A 22,208-nucleotide genomic window follows, 5' to 3' on the forward strand; every position below is an offset into this window, starting at 1 on the left:
AGAAAGCGACACAGTGAGGCAAAAATACCAAACTCTCTCTGCTTTTGGCTTTTCATGTTAGGTTAGGTTAGGTAGTTACTTTATTAATCCCCGAGGGGAAATTTTTTCGCTACAGCAGCATACAGGAAGCAATAAGATAATGATAGAATAATAGAAAGCAGTCAAATAGCAGTAAAAAATATAAAATGCACAGTATATACAGTACAGTATATATCTATATATATTATATACAAACAACCAAGAAACACAGACAACAGTGTTATTGTTGTGTGATGGATTTTGCCAGAGGTGAGTTATTGTACAGTCTTATTGCAGTGGGCAGGAATGATCTCCTGTATCAGGAATGATCTCCTGTATCTGTCCTTGTGACAGCGGAGCTGGAGGAATCTTTTAGAGAAAGTGCTCCGCTGTCCCTGCAGCAGGTGGTGGAGAGGGTGGTCAGGATTATCCAATATGGATAATAGTTTGTTCAGCGTCCTCCTCTCCACCACCTTTTCCAGGCTGTCCAATTTGTAGCCGATGATGGAGCCGGCCTTCTTAACCAGTTTGTTAAGTCTGTTGGTGTCACCTGCTCTAATATGTGATCATATTTGCTTCTTTTCGTTGTATTTTGTGATTATAATATGAAAATGTTTCATTTGTTTCTCTGACAAACAAGACAGACAAACGTGTCACGTCACCTGTGACTCATAAGTAAACACGTATCAAACATGAATACACACATGTTGCGGTGACTTTTGTGTCCCGGATGCCCCGCTCATGTTCACCTTGTATCCACTGACCCTTTGTGGATGTTATGTGCTACTCCACCTCCTGTTGCACTGGTGTCCTTGATGCTGTGTGTTATAATGTGGAATTGTGTTCTTTCAGGGCTGGTGTACGACAGTCTGATGTTGAAGCATCAGTGTGTGTGTGGCAACGCTCACATCCACCCAGAGCATGCTGGGAGAGTGCAGAGCATCTGGTCCCGACTGCAGGAGACGGGCCTGCTGGGCCGCTGTGAGGTACACACACACAAACACGCACACACCTTTGTACTCGCAACAGATTTGTACCCACAATGCTCGCTGGTTGGTACCCCAGCAGGATATCCCAGCATGCACTGCAGAAGCTTTTTTTTAGTGTTTAGTTTGTTTTAGTTTTTTACAGATGCCAGATATCTAAAACATGACTTCCTCCTCATGTGCAGATTTAAAATGTGTTGAGAACTCACTGTGTGTGTGTGTGTGTGTGTGTGTGTGTGTGTGTGTGTGTGTGTGTGCGTGTGTGTGTGTGTGTGTCTGTGTGTCTGTGTGAGCAGAGGATTCGTGGGCGTAAAGCGTCTCTGGATGAGATCCAGTCGGTTCATTCTGAGTTCCACACTCTGCTGTACGGAACCAGTCCGCTGAACCGGCACAAACTGGACCACAAGAAGCTGCTGGGTACCTACCTGTCTGTCTGTCTGTCTACCTGTCTGTCCAAGTACCAGTACATACTGTACACGTGTTTCTAGAAGTACCAGTACATACTGTACACGTGTTTCTAGAAGTACCAGTACATACTGTACACGTGTTTCTAGAAGTACCAGTACATACTGTACACGTGTTTCTATGTTTCATCGACTAAGACTTTTCTTGTTGACTAATGCTGAGTCAGCTGATTGGTTCCAGTCCCTCTTTGTGTCTCTGTCGTGCATCATGATTCAAACACTGCTCGACCTAACTAACTAACTTCTACTCTGTTTGTTTCAGGTCCAATCAGCCAGAAGATGTACGCGGTTCTTCCCTGCGGAGGGATCGGGGTGAGACCATCTCTCTTACTGTCCATCTCTATGTGTACATGCCTTCCAGCCCTGGTCTGAGCTCTGTGCTTCCCCCTGCAGGTGGACAGCGACACCGTGTGGAACGAGATGCACTCGTCAGCGGCGGTCCGCATGGCGGTGGGCTCGGTCATCGAGCTGGCCTTCAGAGTGGCTGCAGGGGAGCTGAAGGTAAATCACTCGCAAAAAGACTCCAGTTTACCCTGAAAATAAAGTGTGCACGCCGTCTGACCTGCTGCTCTCCGTCGCTCTCTTCTTCTTCTAGAACGGCTTTGCCATCGTTCGTCCGCCAGGTCACCATGCTGAGGAATCCACTGCCATGTCAGTACACAGAGTGCTCACACGGGACGGGACATCTCACGGCCTCTTGGTCTCAGGACTGACATATTCTTTCTATCTGTGTGTGTGTGTGTGTGTGTGTGTGTGTGTGTAAACAGGGGGTTTTGTTTCTTCAACTCAGTCGCCATCACTGCCAAGCTGCTGCAACAGAAACTCGGTGTGGGCAAGATCCTCATTGTGGACTGGGTAAGTAGCCCTGTCTCACACACACACACACACACACACACACACACACACACACGCGCACACCGTTCATTCCCACTGTTCTGGTGGAGACCAAACTCAGAGGGAATATTAGACTACCATTCACCAGGTGGTCAGAATATATGTGTGTGTGTGTGTGTGCGTGCGTGCATGCGGGTGTGTGTGTACATAGATATATATATATATAAAGTCATCTGGCTGCTCTTCATCGAGGCTGCCATGTTTACACTCACAGTCTTCAAGCTGCAGCTCTGGTTTAAAGACAGCAGGTTCTGGTCTGTAGTTACAGTCCTGGCTGCTGCCGGTGTGTTCGTTGTGTCTGTCCCGTCTCCATGACCTTCCCTTTGTGTCACTGCAGGACATTCACCATGGCAATGGCACCCAGCAGACCTTCTACAGTGACCCCAACGTCCTCTACATCTCCCTCCATCGCTACGACGATGGGAACTTCTTTCCTGGCAGCGGAGCTCCTGAGGAGGTACTCACACACCCACACACCCACACACACACAAACACACACACACACACACACACAAACACTCACACACAAACACACACACTCACACACACAAACACATTCACACACACAAACACACACACACACACACACAAACACACACACTCACACACAAACACACACACATTCACACACACAAACACACACACACACACACACACTCACACACCCACACACACACAAACACACACACACACACGTTGGTCTTTCTTGACCTTCGTGTAACACAAAGTCCCTCAACGCACATCGAAGTTGTAACGACGCCACAGTTTCCATTTCCGACGTTGCTACGACAACCAGTCTGGACATCTGTGATGCTCTCCATAACGGAGAGCATCACAGATGTCCAGCGGAGACACATCCGTCCCCGTGCGTGGCGTCAGCCTGTCGTCCCGATCGCTCACTTCATTTTCATCCAAACATGAACATCTTCTCCTGGTTTATTGATGGTTTCATGGAATATTAAACTAAATATTTTTGCTTCTATATTTTATGTTTCCCAGTGAAGGCGCACTAATTATAACCATCACATGTCCCTCGTGTGCTGCAGGTGGGATCAGCTGCAGGTGTTGGTTTCAATGTGAACATAGCGTGGACCGGAGGAGTGGAACCCCCTATGGGTGACGTGGAGTACCTCACTGCCTTCAGGTGAACGTTCACGTTGTTCTTGAGATCCCTGTGTTTTAAACTTCCTCTCTAAGAGACAAAGTGACTCCAGTTTGCTGCCATCAGTGCGAATTGAGATGAAAACAGATGAGAATGTTTCAGTTTTAGCAGAATATTTCGGTTTTTGACGGTGACATAGTTCGACTCGGTCACCGGTCTGTTCTGCCGAGTCAGCATTTGTAGCATAGATGCTGACCAGTACATGTTGTTTCCAAACCTTCCCTGCAGGAGTGTCGTGATGCCCATCGCCCAGCAGTTCAGTCCGGATGTGGTCCTGGTGTCGGCCGGCTTTGACGCCGTGGAGGGTCATCAGTCTCCTCTGGGGGGCTACAACGTCTCCGCCAAGTGTGAGTACGACTCTCGGTGATCGACGAACATCTCCGAAGTCGCGTGCGTGTTGACTGAGACGGGTTGCGTGTGTGCAGGTTTCGGTCAGCTGACGCAGCTGCTGATGGACTTGGCGGGCGGGCGAGTCGTCATGGCGCTGGAGGGAGGTCACGACCTCACCGCTATCTGTGACGCGTCGGAGTCCTGCGTCTCGGCACTGCTGGGAGACCCGGTGAGAGGTTGTTAGTTAGCTCACAGGGTTAGCCTAGCTTAGCATTAAAAAATAACACGAATCATGTGACCAGACACGTCCTTCCTGTGTTCGTGTCTTCCAGTGTGACTCGGTGTTTCAGTGGCCTCCAGAGCCGCCGTGTCCCAAAGCCTGCGCCTCCTTGGACAGAGTGATCGAGATCCAGAGTAAGAAGCTGAAACGCAGAATGAGGAGTCGCTGCAGCGCGTCGTCTCCTCCCTCCTCACTTCCCCGTCTCCGTCTGTCCCTCTAGGTACACACTGGCCTTGTCTCCAGAGCTTGTCTCAGACCAGTGGCCACTCGCTCCTGGACGGCCCGTCGGGGGCTCAGGGCCAATCGGAGGAGGACGAGGCCGACACGGTCAGCGCCATGGCCTCCCTGAGCGTCGACGTCGAGCAGCCGAGCTCCATCCCTGACGACACGGAAACCAGCAGGTGAGACTGGAGGAGACACACACACACACGAAAGGAGGACACACAAACACACACACATGACAGGAGGACATACAACACACACACACACACACACACACACACACACACACACACACACACACACACACACACACATGACAGGAGGACACACACACACACACAAGACAGGAGGACACATTGGAGGAGGACATACACACACACACACACACACACACACACACACACACACACACACACACACACACACACATGACAGGAGGACACGCATTGGAGGAGGACACACACACACACACACACACACAAGACAGGAGGACACACATTGGAGGAGGACATACACACACACACACACACACACACGACAGGAGGACACACATTGGAGGAGGACACACACACACACACACACAAGACAGGAGGACACACATTGGAGGAGGACATACACACACACACACACACACACACATGACAGGAGGACACGCATTGGAGGACACACACACACACACACACACACGACAGGAGGACACACATTGGAGGAGGACCTACACACACACGACAGGAGGACCCACACACATCCATACATGACAGATGGACACACACACACAAGACAGGAGGACACACGACAGATGGACACACACATGACAGGAGGACACAAACACACATGACAGATGGACACACATACACGACAGGAGTACACACACACATGGCAGATGGACACACACACACATGACAGGATGACACACACACGACAGGAGGACACACACACACATGACAGGATGACAGACACACACGACACGAGGACACACACATGACCAGTGGGACAGGGACAGACGCTCCTGGAGATTTCAGCGTTGATGTTTTTGGATGTTACTTCCTGTTAAGTTAAGTTGATGTATTCTACATTTTCTGTCACTTCCTGTGTCCATCGCGTGGCGTCTTTAAAGCCTTCAGGCTCCTTTAGCTGGCAAAAACACACCAGAAAATACAACTTGTCATTTCCTGTTGCCAGCAGAGGGCGCTACGACTGTGACCAGATATTACCATGCAGATGTCTTCAAACATTTAACGATCAGACATCAAAAACGAATTCTTTTAACAGCTTTTCCTCCCAAAGGTCTTTAGACTGGACATACCAGAGTTCAGCCTGGTCCAACAAGTTCTGTAGGACGAGTCCGTTAAAGTACGACAGGTGCTAATCACACGTGTTCCATATTAGGTGCATGTAGGTGGAGCAAGCCATTTGGCTACGCCCATACCCCAAAGAATATGTCATTTCAAAGATGAGGCTTGCGTGACCTTTGACTTCCCTGTGTGCAGGTCCACGGAGGAGCCAATGGAAGAAGAGCCCATCTTGTAGGAGGAGCTTCAACAGCGAGCGCACAAAAACTCCGCATTCACCTCCTTCTAGCACCTCCTCTTCCTTTCCCACCTCCTCCACGGAGTGTGCACAGGTACACACGCACAGAGGGGGGGCCGTGCTGTTGTGGAGGACTCCCGATTGGCTGAGGAGAACACGGAGACGGGAGAAGGCGGGGCCTGTGAAAAACATGGACGCACCTTCTTTTTTTTTAACTGGTTCATCAGCCGCAGGAGGAGCAGACGACTTGTTAGCATCTCCATGGAAACCAGAGGAGGGAGCATTGGCAAGGGATACAGGTACTCGTCCCCCTCGTATACTTCACCACCTGTACACAGCACCACAGACGCTTTCTCCGCCCTCCGGTCGTCCCTCTGTCGTTTCTTCGGAGGGACGACGTCTGCGGAGCGCCTGAACTTCAACGCCATCGAACTGCCGGACACCGAGCGGACGACTTGTCCTCTCGCGTGTCTGTCGAGGCGTCAGAGACGGGCAGCGGGAACGCGAGGAGGAGGAACGCATCTTAAAAAAAGGAGCAAAGGAGGAGGAGGAACTAGGTGCCTTTTTTCTGTCCTCAAAAAACAAACAAACAAACAAACCGTCCAATCAGAAACCACCGCCGCAGCACCTCAGCAAACCCACCAGCTAATCAGGACTGAAGAAACACACACACACACACACACACACACACTGCTGTCGTTCCAGTTCATTTTCAGTCTGTGTTTCTTCATCTGGAGGCCTTAGTTTATCCACCTCAACATGTAGAGACCGTGAGAGACGGCGTTGCCGCTGATGAACATTTCGTCTGCTCACGAACCAGCTGAAGAAAGTTCTCATCGTCACACCAAATCATATTCAACCACACGTCGATGTTTCAATCACTCAAAAACTCTCCGTCCTCTCTCTCTTTCACTCGTTTTGGTCGAGGGTCATGTGACTTGAGCCCCGCCCCCTTCTTCTCTAGAGGGGAATGGTGGCGTGTTTTTTGACCACCACTCCCACCACCTCCTCCCCCCACTTTGTTTTTTTTTTGTTTTGTTTTTTTAACTCTAGTTTTTCCTGTTTGGTGTAAATACTGTCTCCTGTCCTGTTGCCCATGGTTACGTCACAGCACACTCAGTGTGGTCACTTTTCTATATCTGTACATACGTATATGTATAAAAACACAAACTACTTTCTCTTTTTGTATAAAAAAGCAAAAATAATATTTTATATATATATATATATATATATATATATATATATATATATATATATACATAAATATATATATATGTAAACAGTGTTTTATCCAATCAGATTGGATTCATGAATATATTATATTTGAAGATTTGACATTTTAAAGGTTTGGATCTTTGACAGGAAGTAAGCACACGGTCTGATGTCATCAGTCCGCACCCTGTTAGTTTGTTTACAGATGTGGAGGATGGCTGGATGTTGTTGTTGTTGTTGTTGTTGGAGGGGGAACAACAAGCTCCAGTTTGTCAGGGCCAGCGCAGCAGCTACAGGAAGGGGAGAGACAGGTCAGAGGTCACGGCTGGGCGAATCGGTTGGCCCGGTGATGAGGTCGTTGTGTTCCGACAGGGAGTCATTAGATCTGACCTAGGAACAGCTGATCCAGGATCAGCTAATGTGTGCGACAGTGGATCCTTCCGATGATGTCAGACGTCTGGATGTGACGTAAGCGGACTGAAGGAGGTCCGTGTTGTCATGTTCTCCACCAACTGTTGTACCGAGGCTGCAGTGTGCCGAGGCTGCCAGCGGTGGCAGCACTGAGCTGCAGCTTTGACTTGTCCCAGTTTGCATCACCTCTGTTGTTCAGCATAAATCAGGACTTCTTACCGTTTGTTTCTGTCACTTTCCTTCATTTAAACCTGCAGTGACCGATTGTTGGCCACTTGGGGGCAGCAGAAACAAACTGTGAGCGCACATGTCGTCTCCTCAGCAGCTGAATGCTCCACCGTGTTCATCAGTTCGGTGACGTTTTGTTTGACGCTGCCGGTCACGAGTCGTAACGCTGACGTTGATAACAATCAACGTCAGCGTTATGACACGTTCCTCTAAATCCAACTCTTACAATAACGAACAGTGAACTCACAGTATGCTGTTCCCGGATCAGTACTGTTCAACTAACAGTTATAGCAGCTCGGTCACATTAAATATTAATAACAAAGAAAAAAGATAAATCAGTATTAGTCAAGAGCTAACAGCTTGTAAACACCTCCAACACCAACCGCTTCAAAAAGGAACATTTCAACAAAGCTTCAGCTGAATCTTGAGATCTATTCGCAGTGAAAACGAATCCTCCATCAAACTCGAACACGCTGACAGTTTTAAATCTTCAAATCTCAGCTGTGATTTCTTCCCCGCCGGACGAACGGCGTCAGAACTGGACCGGCTGATTCTCCACGCCCACAGAAACCCTGCAGAGGGACGACAGTACGCCCGCCCTGCTGGACGCCATCTTCAACCTCACCTGAAACTCCGTTCCCCAGGAGGCTTTGCGGTATTGTAGCTGACGCTGCTACCTCTGGGTCTCATCCGTTCAAAGCAATACCACCGAGATCAGACCGCCGTGTCACCCGCCCGGGGGGGGGGCAGAAAGGACCCGCTGGGAGATGTTGTCGTCAGTGAAGCTCGACTGGAGCTCATGAAGCACAAAGGAAGGGAGGGAGGGAGGGAAGGAAGGAAGGAAGGCAGAAGGAGGGAAGGAAGGAACCACATCGTCCGTTAAAAATGCCTTAATATTTGTAAAGTTACACCGACGGCTTGTTGGAGAGCGTTGCATGTTCTCAATCACTCGGCAGCATCTAGTGGCCGTTAGAGAAACTACAGCTTAAAATATTCCAACCACTTCTGGTTTGTGACAACACGGGCCGATTTTGGCAGTTTTGGCCGTCGCTCCTCCGACGAGTGAATTAAAAGTGTGTCGTCATGAAGTACTGAAGCGCTGTTTCTCTTCAATCAGGTCGAGTTTTCATCCGAAACTCGTAAATACAAGATGGCGCCGCGCTAGCGGCAGCCTGTTACAGCAGCTCCCCCCGAGTGTGTTTTGTTTTAAGTATTTTTAAGCCTTTCTCCTCTCTTCGGAGTTGTTGTTTTCTTTTAAAAAAATTCCCCTCGGGGATTAATAAAGTAACTACCTAACCTAAATCCGAGATCCGACTAATCACATCCGTTCACACAAGTGATGTCATTTAATGAGACATTTTTTGAAATATTTGGCTGAAAAAACAAAACACTTTTTGATAGAGACTGAGATAACCCGTAAGTACGAGATGGAGATTTACATCTTGAAATGATGATTTCTTTAAGTCCTAGTTATGAGATAAAAGTGTTCACGTTGTGTTTGATTTGTGAATGCAGTGAAATAACAGTCATATTATTAAAGCTATTAAACCTTTATGACCGTTCGTTGGTGGAATATCATATTTAATATATAATATATAATAAATGTTTCCTTCCACCAGTTTGAGGTTTTTTGCTCATAAAAATAAAACTTCAGCGGAAACAAAAAAAGAAAAAGATCTAACAAATGTTACTTTTGACTCTTGGATAAAAAAAAATCTCCTGAGGAAACCAATGTTTTCATATTCATACGTGAAGCAAACACAAACGTCATATTTCCCAAAAAGTTTTGCTTTTTAAATGACATCATCTCATTGGTTTAACTGGAGAAATAGCGCCACCTGCAGTTCCTCTGGATGAGCCTGGCTCCTGGTGGTGCTCTTTCATTTTCTTTAAATCCAGTTCAACTCCGGATGGAAAATTAAATCAGATTTTCAGATTAAAATTCTTCAGAGGTTTGATTCCGACTTTCACCGCAACAGTAGGAAATATATATATATATATTTTTTTAATGAAATACTACTGAAACACAAAAAGAACACAACAGCATAAAAACATTTGAGGAAAGTTTGACCCCATTAAAAAAAAAAAAAAAAAAAAAATCGGAGACTTCAATCCGCCTTCAGACATTTTAAAAATCACCGGTTTTGCTGTGATTTCATCAGTGAAACCAACAAAACTCCAGAAACCCCAGAAGAGTCGCCGGCGCTGCTTCATGAGGACAGGCTAAGGCTTCGGGAGTGCTGAGTCAGCATAATGCAGACACGGGGTGTGTGTTGACGTGGAGAGACGGTTCGTGTTGTCAGGGCAACCGACCCCTCGGTCCGGAGGCCACACGGCTGTACTGTTGCTACCACGCACACACACGCGCGGCGCGCTCACACACACTCGGACTCTTTTTGCTACACGAGTTAAACTGTATATTTCTTGAGATGTTTGATACCGTGGTGTAAATGTCGTGTCCTGCTCTGACGCGGTGTGGGGGAGGAGGGGGCGTCCTTCACCTTTGTCCTCTCCAGGACCTTTTTTTTTTTTCTCCTCGTCGAGGCTCGTGACCGATAATTTTTTTGATTTTGTTTTTTGGTTCCGCGTTGGAACTGATCACACACACACACACACACACACACACATTCCTGACTCTTCTGTCCGTGCTGTCATTTCCTTCCACATCCTTTTTTCCTCCACGCGACGATAACCACAACACGCACGCGTGTGTCCAAGTTCTCGCCGACTCACATGTATATAAAGTGCATAATATGTGTACACATGTGCAATACACGCTATTTCGAGCAATCTCTTACTGTGACTCTTATCGATGCTGATCCGTTTCAGCCCTTTCTTCTCTCGTCCGGATTTCCTGTTGATGACGTGTGAGCTTGAAAAGGGAAGGAGACTCTTGTGATCCTTCACTCGGTTTCATTTCAGGGGTTCGTGGAGATTTTACTTAAGTCCTTATTTTTTTTTTTTATTACTCTCACTGTAATGTTGTGACGTTGATCCTGATTATCTGTTTCTTTTTTTTCTTTTTTTAAGTGGGCCTGTTGTTAAATTTTGTCTGGAAACTCAATAAAGCAATTCACTGACTGCCTGTTGCAGTTGCAGCATCTGAATATCTGGAAGCTCTTCTGTTCCGCGAGTGACTTCAAATAAATTCAGGAAATGTATTATTATTTAATATTTTAGACTAGCTCTGGACTCACTGCAGATAATGATCCTGTTTAGTCATTTAAAAACAAACTGGACGTGACGATTGTTTCGCCCAAAACCTCCCCTGACTTTATTTTATTCCACGTCTGTAATTTCTGACACGTGGGACCCACAGCTGTAGAAGAGCTCCGCCCCCTCACAGATGTTTATCCATGGCGTTGAAGAGCTGCGTATTAACGTGCTGTTGGAAAAAAATCATCTGAAGCACAGATCGATTAGTCTGATCCAAAATGTGAGCGTAAAAAAGTCTTAAGATAGCACGTCGACATTTGGACGACATCCTATAGTATGACTTTCCTTTCATATTTTGGACATGTTATAGTCTGTTTTTCAAAAAGTCACACTGTTGTTCAAAATAATAATTAAAAAAAGTCATATGTCATCCCAAATGGCATAAAATCATCATAGGATAACATTTTGTCCAAAGTGTCATAAAACTCTTAAGAATCAGATTCAGAATCAGATTTTTTTGGGCAGATGTGTTTATACATATAAGGAATTTGACTTGTTTTGACTTATTCTCAATTTACAAACACAGAAACAGAAATAAACAGACACACGACACATGAATAGACATATATGCATTTACAAGAAAATTGTACTTTCATACAGCTTAATACACATTTGAAGCTAGAAATAGTTCAAATATGCACATTGTGCTTTGTGCAAATGTTGGTGATTGTGCATAATGTAAATGGAATAACAATATTACAGAGGGTGTGACGTGATATGACTTGTTAATTATTCATCAGAGTGACGGCCTGTGTGGCGAAAGTGTTGTTGTTTTTTTCCTCAATGATTTGGTGTAAAGTTCTCTGTATCCTATCAGAGGGGAGAAGTTAGAGAAGAAGGCAGCTCAGTCTCATTAGTGGGTGAACGAATGGAAAAGTGTGTAATAGTGCTTTGAGCCAGCAGGGGGATAAAGAGCTCGACAAGTGCAGATCATTTACCATGTTGACCATGTATCTATGCAGAGGGTTCAACCTGGAGAGAAATAAAGAGCATTCATACTCTCATTCACAGGAGCTAATTGGTGACATTGTTTTTGGAGGCTGGGAGGAAACCAGAGTCCCACGCAGACACAAACTCCGCACAGAAACTCCCAGGACCGGATTTGAACTGCAAACCTTACCACTGCGAGGGGACAATTGTAACCACTGCGCCACCTCGTTACTATATATAGTATAGTATGGCTTCCAAAATATGACAAAAAGTTAGATGACATTTTCTGTGAATTGGATTTATTAGTACAACGTCTCTGTTGTGTTTCAAATTCCCCAATAGTTATAGAATTCATTTTAGAAAACAAAATAAGAACACTGAAATTCTTCAAATGTTCAAGATTTAATGGTTTTATTTTTTTGTGTTTTTTCTCATGACATTAAACAATTATCGTTTTTGGACTTTTGATCAGACATTCTAAAATTCTGACAACCATTTACTGGACCAAAAATTTAACTGATTAATCAAGAAAATGACAGTCGTACTTCCATCATTGGCCTGATTTGTCAGTTTTGGTCGAAATATTTAACGCCTTCAAAAACGGAATGAGTTCAGGATCGGTCGTTTTCGGAGTTTATAATATTCAGTGTGACAGGAGCTGAAAAAGAGTTAAACATCCGTCTCAGCTGGTTTTTCCGACTCTAAAACATTCGTTTTAGAAGTCTAAGGACCTCAGAGCACTCAGCTGCAGAGGATCGAAAAAAATAACAACAACAAAAAAAAAGGAGGGCGTTTGAGATTAGCGAGTCCCGGACCTGGACCCCTGAACGCATCGTCAGCTGTCTGGAGAGTAGATCTTGACGAGGTGCTGCAGCTCGGTGGGGAACCCGGTGACGGGGCAGTGGCGGTTGGTCTTCACGTACGCGTAGACGCAGCGGTAACAGAAGACGAAGCCGGAGGTGGACAGCGCGGTGGCGTTGGTCCGCAGCTTCCCGCACAGCGGACAGCTCCTCCTCCCGCCGCTGCTGCCGGAGCCCGGCCGGGTCGCCTCGCCGTGCTGCTGCAGGTGGAGGGGGGCCGGGGGGGCCGGCAGCGCCGTGAGGCCCTTCAGGGAACTCTGGTTCTCCAAGGAGTACCACCAGTCCAGGAACTGCAGGAAGAAGACGCCCAGAGACAACGAGCTGGACAGGGACACGGCCGCGCCCCTCGCCGCCTGGGACATCAGCCGCCACGCTCGCCGCGCCAGGCTGCGAACACAGGAACAATGCATTGTGGGTACTGAACACTGTACGGATTTATCACGTTCAGCGACATTTCTTCTCTCATAACTTCTCTCGCTACTAGCGGAGCCCGGAAAGGATGTCACCACATAGCAGGGTATTTCTGCCAGGACGATATTCTTGACGATGTGACAAAATACAGGAAATTAACTGACCAATCATTTTAATTGGATACACTTTCAACAAAAGTGTTATGGATTTAATTCAGCATAAATCTTCAAATATTTAATAAAAACTAAACAAAAATCATCTCTCACTTCTTAGTGTGGACAGAGAGGACCAGAGAGAGGACAGTGGACAGAGAGAGGACCGGAAAGAGGACCAGAGACAGGACCGGGTAGAGGACCAGAGAGAGAGGACCAGAGAGAGGACAGAGAGAGGACCGGAAACAGGACAGAGAGAGAACCGGAGAGAGGACAGAGATAGGACAGAGAGAGGACAGAGAGAGACCAGAGACAGAACCAGAGATAGACCAGAGACAGGACCAGAGAGAGGACCAGAGAGAGGACCAGAGAGAGAACAAAGAGAAGAGAGAGAGAACAGAGAGAGGACCAGAGAGAGGACAGAGAGAGACCAGAGAGAGGACCAGAGAGAGGACCAGAGAGAGAACCAGAGAGAGAACAAAGAGAAGAGAGAGAGAACAGAGAGAGGACCAGAGAGAGAACAAAGAGAAGAGAGAGAGAACAGAGAGAGGACCAGAGAGAGGACCAGAGAGAGGACCAGAGAGAGGACAGAGAGAGGACAGAGAGAGGACAGAGAGAGACCAGAGAGAGGACCAGAGAGAGGACCAGAGAGAGGACAGAGAGAGGACAGAGAGAGACCAGAGAGAGGACCAGAGAGAGGACAGAGAGAGAACCAGAGGGGAAATAGTGTGACTGTCCATTAAACTTCCACGGAGCTTAAACCTGAAGAAAATCTCAGCTTGTTGCTCGATAAGCTGCAAACGTACGACGTCATCACATGCTGTCACGATATCCATTCTTTTATATGGTCGAGAAGTTATACGGATATTATGGTGAATGATATATGATATGATACGATATGATATATATGATACGATATGATACAATATGATACAATATATGATATATGATACGATACGATATAATATATGATATATGATACGATATAATATATGATATACAATACAGCACTGTATGATATATGATATACGATACGACACGATATGATATATGATACAATATATGATACAATATGATGTATATGATACGATATGATGTATGATATGATACGATATGATGTATGATATGATACGATACGATATGATACGACATGATACGACCCACCCCTTCTTACTACTCTCAGTTCAGATGTACAATAATCAGGTGATCTCTGATTAACCCCGTCAGCTGACTTCAACATGTTGTCTCCACAGCGGTCTCATCGGCCTCCATCATGGAGCCGTTAAACCTCTCGACCATAAACCTCAGGATTAAAACCACCCGTCATATTTATACTGACATGTCAATGTGTAGGTCTGTTCATGTGTTCATGTGTTGTGTGTGTATTTATACATTGGTCTGTACTTCTTTTTTTTTTTTAAATATATATATTTTTTTATATTTGTAAATTTTTTCTCACCTTTCCTCCCTTTAAGCTGAAGCTGCTGTGATGACTACATTTAAAATCTCATGCTATCAAACATTCACCCCGTTTCCACCTGGCATCAACACGCATGATCGGATCAGCTGAAGTCCAGGTGGAAACCTGCGGGCCGCGTTGGGAGGTGGTCCGGGACACCAGCGTCCTCCATCCGTGTTCCTTCCAACATGCTACCGTCACGTCACAGCAGGATCGTTCGTCTTTCACCAGAAAATCTCTTTCTTTTCTTTTCTTTTTCTTTTTTTTTTTTGCTAGCAGAATACAATCTCCTGCGTGATTCTGCTGAGCTCAGCTGAACTGAGATTTACTGAAAAGTCACAACTATAAAGCAGCTTTTTAGTGGTTTAAAACAAGCTGCTACGTGAGGCCAGTTTCACCAAAAGCCTCCTTTTGGGTTGAGATTTTGACTTTAGTTTGTCTCATGCGGTTTACGACCGTAAACGAACCGTTCTGACGTTGAGGTTCTTCTTTGAATGTATTTCATACCAACATGGCCTCCCTCCAGTTGGATGACACTAAACATGATCATCATTAAACTGTAGACCTGCCCAAACCACTGCTGCCTGTGAGACCTGAAGCAGGGCAGAAAACCCCACACTGCTGTCTGCAGCAGGATGTGAATGTTGGCGTTAAACTGGTTCTGTTGGGTTTGTACCTGCCGCCAGCCGGGCTGCTGCCGCTCCTCCGCTCCATGACTCTGATATCCTGAGCATTGAGGCGCTCCAGTCTGACCCGGGCCAGCCACAGCAGGGGGCTGTGGGCCCGGGCGGCACCGAAGATGAAGAGCAGCTGCTGGCAGAAGATCCAGGCCTGCCAGGCGGCGCTGACGTACGGGTACGCCGCCATGGCCGCCCGGTACAGCTTCTGGCTCCGGGTCTGCGCCAGCCGGATGGAGAAGTCCTCCTCGTCCCTCTGCCAGGCCAGCATCGCCTCCAGCTTGGCCCGCAGGTACGGCACCAGGCACAGAAGGAGAAGAGAACGCCATTGGGACTTCCTGTGCAGCCCCAGGCGAACAGGAAGTCCTCGGCCGAGGGAAACTCTTTTCAGGCCGTAGAAGTTCTCGGAGAAGGAGGCGCTGCAGTTGGACAGGAAGTGGTTCTGGAGGAGGAGGTCCAGCAGCAGGTACAGCTCATCAAAGCTTCTCCACAGGAAGCCAAACCGGGACGGGTTGGACTCTGACAAAATCTGGGAAGATCACCAACAGAAGGGCCATTAAAGCCGTGGTATCATCATCATCATCATCACAATCACCACCATCATCATCACCATCACCACCATCATCATGATCATCATCACAATCACCACCATCATCATCATCATCATCATTACCATCACCACCATCAACACCACCATCATCATCACCATCATTATCATCACCAACATCATCAACACCATCACCACCACCATCATCACCACCATCATCATCACCATCATCATCATCACCATCACCATCATCACCACCATCATCAACACCATCACCATCATCAACACCATCATCACCACCATCACCATCATCACCACCACCATCACCACCACCATCATCACCACCATCATCATCACCACCATCATCATCACCACCATTATCATTACCATCACCACCACCATCATCATCATCACCACCACCACATCACATCACCACCATCACCACCATCATCATCACCATCACCACCATCATCACCATTACCACCATCATCATCACCACCATCATCACCATCATCATCATCACAATCACCACCATCATCATCACCACCATCACCACCATCATCACCACCATCACCATCATCATCACCACCACCATCACCATCATCGCAATCACCACCATCATCATCATCACCATCACCACCACCATCATCATCACCACCATCACCACCACCATCATCATCATCACAATCACCACCATCATCATCATCACCATCACCATCACCACCACCATCATCATCACCACCATCACCACCACCATCATCATCATCACAATCACCACCATCATCATCACCATCACCACCATCACCATCATCACCACCATCACCATCACCACCATCATCATCATCATTACCATCACCACCATCAACACCACCATCATCATCACCATCATTATCATCACCAACATCATCAACACCATCACCACCACCATCATCACCACCATCATCATCACCATCATCATCATCACCATCACCATCATCACCACCATCATCAACACCATCACCACCACCATCACCATCATCAACACCATCACCACCACCATCATCATCATCACAATCACCACCATCATCATCACCATCACCACCATCACCATCATCACCACCATCACCATCACCACCATCATCATCATCATTACCATCACCACCATCAACACCACCATCATCATCACCATCATTATCATCACCAACATCATCAACACCATCACCACCACCATCATCACCACCACCATCACCACCACCATCATCATCACCACCATCATCATCACCACCATTATCATTACCATCACCACCACCATCATCATCATCACCACCACCACATCACATCACCACCATCACCACCATCATCATCACCATCACCACCATCATCACCATTACCACCATCATCATCACCACCATCATCACCATCATCATCATCACAATCACCACCATCATCATCACCACCATCACCACCATCATCACCACCATCACCATCATCATCACCATCACCACCATCACCACCACCATCACCATCATCGCAATCACCACCATCATCATCATCACCATCACCACCACCATCATCATCACCACCATCACCACCACCATCATCATCATCACAATCACCACCATCATCATCATCACCATCACCATCACCACCACCATCATCATCACCACCATCACCACCACCATCATCATCATCACAATCACCACCATCATCATCACCATCACCACCATCATCACCACCATCACCATCACCACCATCATCATCATCATCACCACCATCACCACCATCATCATCATCATCACCATCATCACCACCATCACCACCATCATCATCACCACCATCATCACCACCATCACCACAGTCTTTCAGAGTGGTGAACCTCTCCCCTCATCTGAAATTATCTTTTTATATCCAATCATGTAACTGATCTGGTGCCATAATGAGTTGACAGATGTTCCACCAGGTGTTTTGATTTACACAACTTTTCCAGTCTTTTGTTGACCCTGTCACAACTTTTTGGAGACGTGTTGCTGCCATCAAATTCAGAATAAGCACATATTTTCCATAAAACAATAACTTTTCGCAGTTTCAACACCTCATGTTGTCTTTGGTCTATTTTCAATTAAACACTGATTCATGTGATTTTCAAATCAAATCATTCTGTTTTTATTTGCATTTTACAAAGCGTCACTTCTTTTCGGAAGCGGGTTGTAATTGTGACCAAACACAGTTAAGGCAGTTAAGTGTTTTTTCAAACGCCCTGTGACTCGGCGCTGACTGATGACTTGGCGCTGACTCGACGCTGACTGACTCGGTACTCAGTGACACCGCTCACCTTGACAGCGTGTCGCAGCGCCGGTTTGACTGCCTGCATCAGTGACTCCTGTGCGAGGACTTCAAAGATGGACGGCTGCTCGTTGACAGCGGTGGAGGTGAGATGGGCTCCGGCTTCGGCCATCGCTGCTGCTCAACCAAACAAGAATTAACACAGTTAACCATTAGTTATTATTATTATTATTATATGGTAAATCCTGGTGATCTTTAAATAACCTCTGGGTGTAGTTTCAGAGACTCCTTAAATAGCATGAATGCAGTCCAACATCACGGAGAGTAAAATCTGGTTCATGTCATATAAACTGAACTTAATAACTAAGTGGTGCGTTTCATACATTATATTTATATTATACCAAGTGGAGTGTAAACGTTTGGACACCCTGGAAAACATTTCTGCTCCTGTGAATAGTTTTGTGAGTGGACGACGAACTGAAGGCATAGAATTAAAGATAAAACATTCTGTTCAACATTTAAAGTAAGAAAAGTGTTTTTGTTTATTTGCGATTTTTGTTAAAAAAAAAAAAAAAAAAAAAAAAGAATCAGAAGGAGTTTCGTGCAAAAGTTTAGGCGCCCTTAAGAGATTTGAGCTCTCAGAAAGCTTTTACAGAAGTGTGTCATTAATTAGCTCGTTAATGGTCATTGTCAGGAAGGACACATGTAATTATGTAATTATTATATATTAATATGTATGTATATATTATATAATTATTACATGTAATGTGTTCTCTTCCTCCTGAGGTTTGATGGCGGTCGGTGAACAGCTTGAAGTGCATTACTGCCACCTTCTGGCAGTTCTAACACATCACAACCAGACACTGCTGGAAAAACAAAGAAATAAGACGAGTCAAATATTTAAAAAGAAATGTTGTAAGGACTATTTAAAAATCATGACCCATCCTTAAAACAAATGTTTTTTGTTTAAAATATTGCAGAAATTTGTCATATTTAACCATGAACTTATTTGTGTTGTGTTTAATTTTATCTGTTTCCATGCGTCTCATTTCTTTTCTATATTTTTAAATGTTCCTTTATATCTGTTTTTATGTGAAACACTGCGTGTAATTCTCCTGCTGTGAAGCACTTTGAGCTGCTTTTCTTGTATGAAAGATACAGTATAAATAAATGTTATTAGGTTAGGTTAGGTAGTTACTTTATTAATCCCCGAGGGGAAATTTTTTCGCTACAGCAGCATACAGGAAGCAATAGATAATAATAGAATAATTATTATTATATTATAATCAGTCCATGATCAGTGTTTCTTCGGTTTATTGACACCACCACCCATCCACCCAGAAGCCTGTCCTGTCAGCAGGACTTACAGTTATCAAGATAACTTCAGGTTTAACTCTGCATTTTTCAGGGCTATGACGTTTATTTCTTACTGAGACACGTCGCCATGGTGCATTGATGATGCTTTTCAATGCTGGGTTCACTTTGTGACATAAAAAAACCCAAAAAAAACATCATCATGCAGAATTCTGATGATTATTTTGTAAAAGAGATTTTGGACCCACATGTGGATGAATGGAGGTTCCAGTGACCTTTGACCTTGTGCGATTCTGTTCTAGGCTATGTTTACAATAATACTATATATGTATGCCATATTATATTCCTTATATACAATCTCGTATTAATCAACTATTAATCCTCAGGCTATGCAACAGACTGTTTCTGTAGAGGTCAGCGATACTGCCGAGGTCAGCGATCCTGTTGGGATCAGCACGCTGCTGTGCATAATAACAAGGCCACAGGCCGTTACTGGGCGGTAACGGTTGATGGCACGACCATTAGTTTCACCTCCTGTCTTTCTTATTTCTTCCGAGTCATAAAACAGGAATAAGTTACTGACCTGAGCAACACGTCCCCACATGACTTTTTGGTGTCTGGACTATAAGAAGACTGGGTCAGGGAGAGTCAGGAGGTCAGACTTCGTGAACTGACACATACTCTGTTGCGGTCAGGGAAACATAGTCTGGACCCAGAGCTCTGTAAACTGGTTATTCTGTTGCTGTTAAATAAATATCTTGAAGCCTGACATCTTCTCCTATTGCCTCATTAAAAGAACACGCAGGACTGGGGGCTGACACATATTGGCTTATACTAGCAGGAGCCCAAGTCCAACAACCTCCACACAGGTCTGTGACCAACTTCTGTTTGTACTTTTCTAAAACAATTCATGCATACATCTCAGTTTTTGTGCTGGAATAAATCACTCAAACTGAAGTGGAGAAATAAAAATGTGCATGAAACACAAGATAGCAGCCACGTTAGTGTGAACTATTAATAACCCTCTTTATTAATTATCCTCCATGACAGCCTCAACACAACGCAACACATGAGAAACGTTCAAGTGCTGCCGGACATCTGAGTGACTGGTTTCAGTGAAGACACACATTACACAAAATAAGTTAGTTCAGGTTAAATAAGTTAGATAAGACAACAACACAATGAGTTACTTCAGGTTAAATAAGTTAGATAAGACAACAACACAATGATTTAGTTCCCGTTAAATAAGTTCGATATAACAACAACACATCCCTGCAGCCGTGTGGTCGACATACCTTCCTCTGCTAGTTGTTAGCTTCACGCTAACAGGTTTGCGTCACTGACGTTTCTTCACAGTCCGTCAGCATCAGACGGGGATTTAAAGAGACCCGGTTCTGTCCCGGTTCTGTCCCGGACATCGCAGCAACAACAGTTCACCTGCTTTATTTCCCATCTCCTCCGAGTTTGACCACGGCGGCTGAAGCGAGGTACACTGTCAACAACCACCGCCACTTCCGCACTCTGACGATTTCCTCTACGTCATGACGCAGTCAAACGTTTTTCCGGCCCTTGGTTTAGGGAGAATATGAGGCTGAATTTAAAATGAAAAAAGAGCTCATTAAACGTGTATAAAGAAGCCTGTTTAATGTTGTGGGGTTATCTTAAATAAGTTATACATTTTACACTAAAATGATGTTGGTATATTCATTACTGATGTATTAAATAACTATAAATAAGTACTGTAGGATGAAGTTTTTGGTTAGGTGATTTGTACTTAAGTGTTTCAGTTTTCTGCTAATTCTACTCTTCATTAATATATTGAAAAATATTGGGAATATTATATAAATATTGGAAAATATTGTACTTTTTATTCGAATACATTTATAACCTGACAAGATCTTAATCCAAACAGAAAAAACTCAAACATTTCATGAAAAAGGGGCAAATATTTCCATTAAAAAAGGACAGATACAAATTTGAATAATTTTTTTCTTTTCTATTCTTCCTCATTAATCAATTATAAAAGGCCTTCAGACCTTTCGAGCCTTAGGAGGGGTCGGGAACCACTGAATGAACAACCTGATATGTATAAGTATAATATAATGGGACATTCTTCTGTCACAGATGCTTTAACTGATATCATGGGCGCATTTTGCTGAGAATACTTCTGAACTTTAACTGAAGTAGAATTTTGAATGCGGAGTTGTTGTTTTTTCTGTTACAGCGTATGTTTACATTGTTTATTGGTACACAAGCGAAAAATCTAAATTATAAATCATTTAATTCCACTTGTTGTACATGTATAAAAGTTAAATTGCATTAAACCGAATTACAAATGTACCATGTGAGCACATTATGAAATAAAATATATTAGGTTTTAAACAAAAATGTGTCCCTCGTTTGAATAGTTTAATCCCAAATATTTTTTCCAGATGTGAAAATATCCAAAATCATTGGTAACCTTTTAAAATAATATTTTTTTGTTTTATGATCAGTCCCACCTGACAGATGATGTAACACTCGTGATAACCGCAGTGCATTTCTGTGCTTCACGTCCTTTTCATGTTGTATTAGACATGTGATAAGTGACATGGTGGAAATCTGAACGAAAGTATCCAACCAGGAGAAAATGTTCTGGTCGGG

General features: G+C 44.9%; 2 protein-coding genes across 9 annotated transcripts in view; one reads left to right on the plus strand and one right to left on the minus strand.

Moving 5' to 3' along the window:
* Nucleotides 1–10,844, plus strand: part of hdac5 (histone deacetylase 5) — a 57,751-nt gene extending 46,907 nt beyond the window's left edge. For all 7 annotated transcript variants that reach the window (XM_069177650.1, XM_069177649.1, XM_069177651.1 and 4 more), the window contains 13 exons: nt 871–1,004; nt 1,301–1,421; nt 1,731–1,780; nt 1,862–1,969; nt 2,064–2,119; nt 2,236–2,323; nt 2,700–2,819; nt 3,409–3,506; nt 3,753–3,871; nt 3,950–4,083; nt 4,187–4,268; nt 4,355–4,535; nt 5,847–10,844. In XM_069177650.1, the coding sequence (XP_069033751.1) occupies nt 871–1,004; nt 1,301–1,421; nt 1,731–1,780; nt 1,862–1,969; nt 2,064–2,119; nt 2,236–2,323; nt 2,700–2,819; nt 3,409–3,506; nt 3,753–3,871; nt 3,950–4,083; nt 4,187–4,268; nt 4,355–4,535; nt 5,847–5,886 (1,331 nt within the window). In that variant the 3' untranslated portion in view covers nt 5,887–10,844. The remainder of the gene's footprint in view (nt 1–870; nt 1,005–1,300; nt 1,422–1,730; nt 1,781–1,861; nt 1,970–2,063; nt 2,120–2,235; nt 2,324–2,699; nt 2,820–3,408; nt 3,507–3,752; nt 3,872–3,949; nt 4,084–4,186; nt 4,269–4,354; nt 4,536–5,846) is intronic.
* A 1,433-nt stretch (nt 10,845–12,277) lies between these two features.
* pex12 (peroxisomal biogenesis factor 12) lies at nt 12,278–21,074 on the minus strand. 2 transcript variants are annotated; one of them, XM_069177653.1, is made up of 4 exons: nt 20,861–21,074; nt 18,301–18,428; nt 15,442–15,971; nt 12,278–13,130 (listed from the first exon to the last, which is right to left on the minus strand). In XM_069177653.1, the coding sequence occupies exons 2-4, from the start codon at nt 18,421–18,423 to the stop codon at nt 12,719–12,721; spliced, it is 1,065 nt and encodes a 354-aa protein (XP_069033754.1). In that variant the 5' UTR covers nt 18,424–18,428; nt 20,861–21,074; the 3' UTR covers nt 12,278–12,718. The 2 variants fall into 2 exon arrangements, with proteins under 2 accessions (XP_069033754.1, XP_069033753.1); XM_069177652.1 differs by lacking the exon at nt 20,861–21,074 and adding an exon at nt 19,012–19,124.
* Between the last annotated feature and the right edge of the window lie 1,134 nt (nt 21,075–22,208).

The sequence above is a fragment of the Embiotoca jacksoni genome, unplaced genomic scaffold, assembly GCF_022577435.1.
Source record: "Embiotoca jacksoni isolate LCO1_2020_lvr unplaced genomic scaffold, fEmbJac1.0.p SCAF_76, whole genome shotgun sequence".
NCBI classification, from domain to species: Eukaryota; Metazoa; Chordata; class Actinopteri; family Embiotocidae; genus Embiotoca; species Embiotoca jacksoni.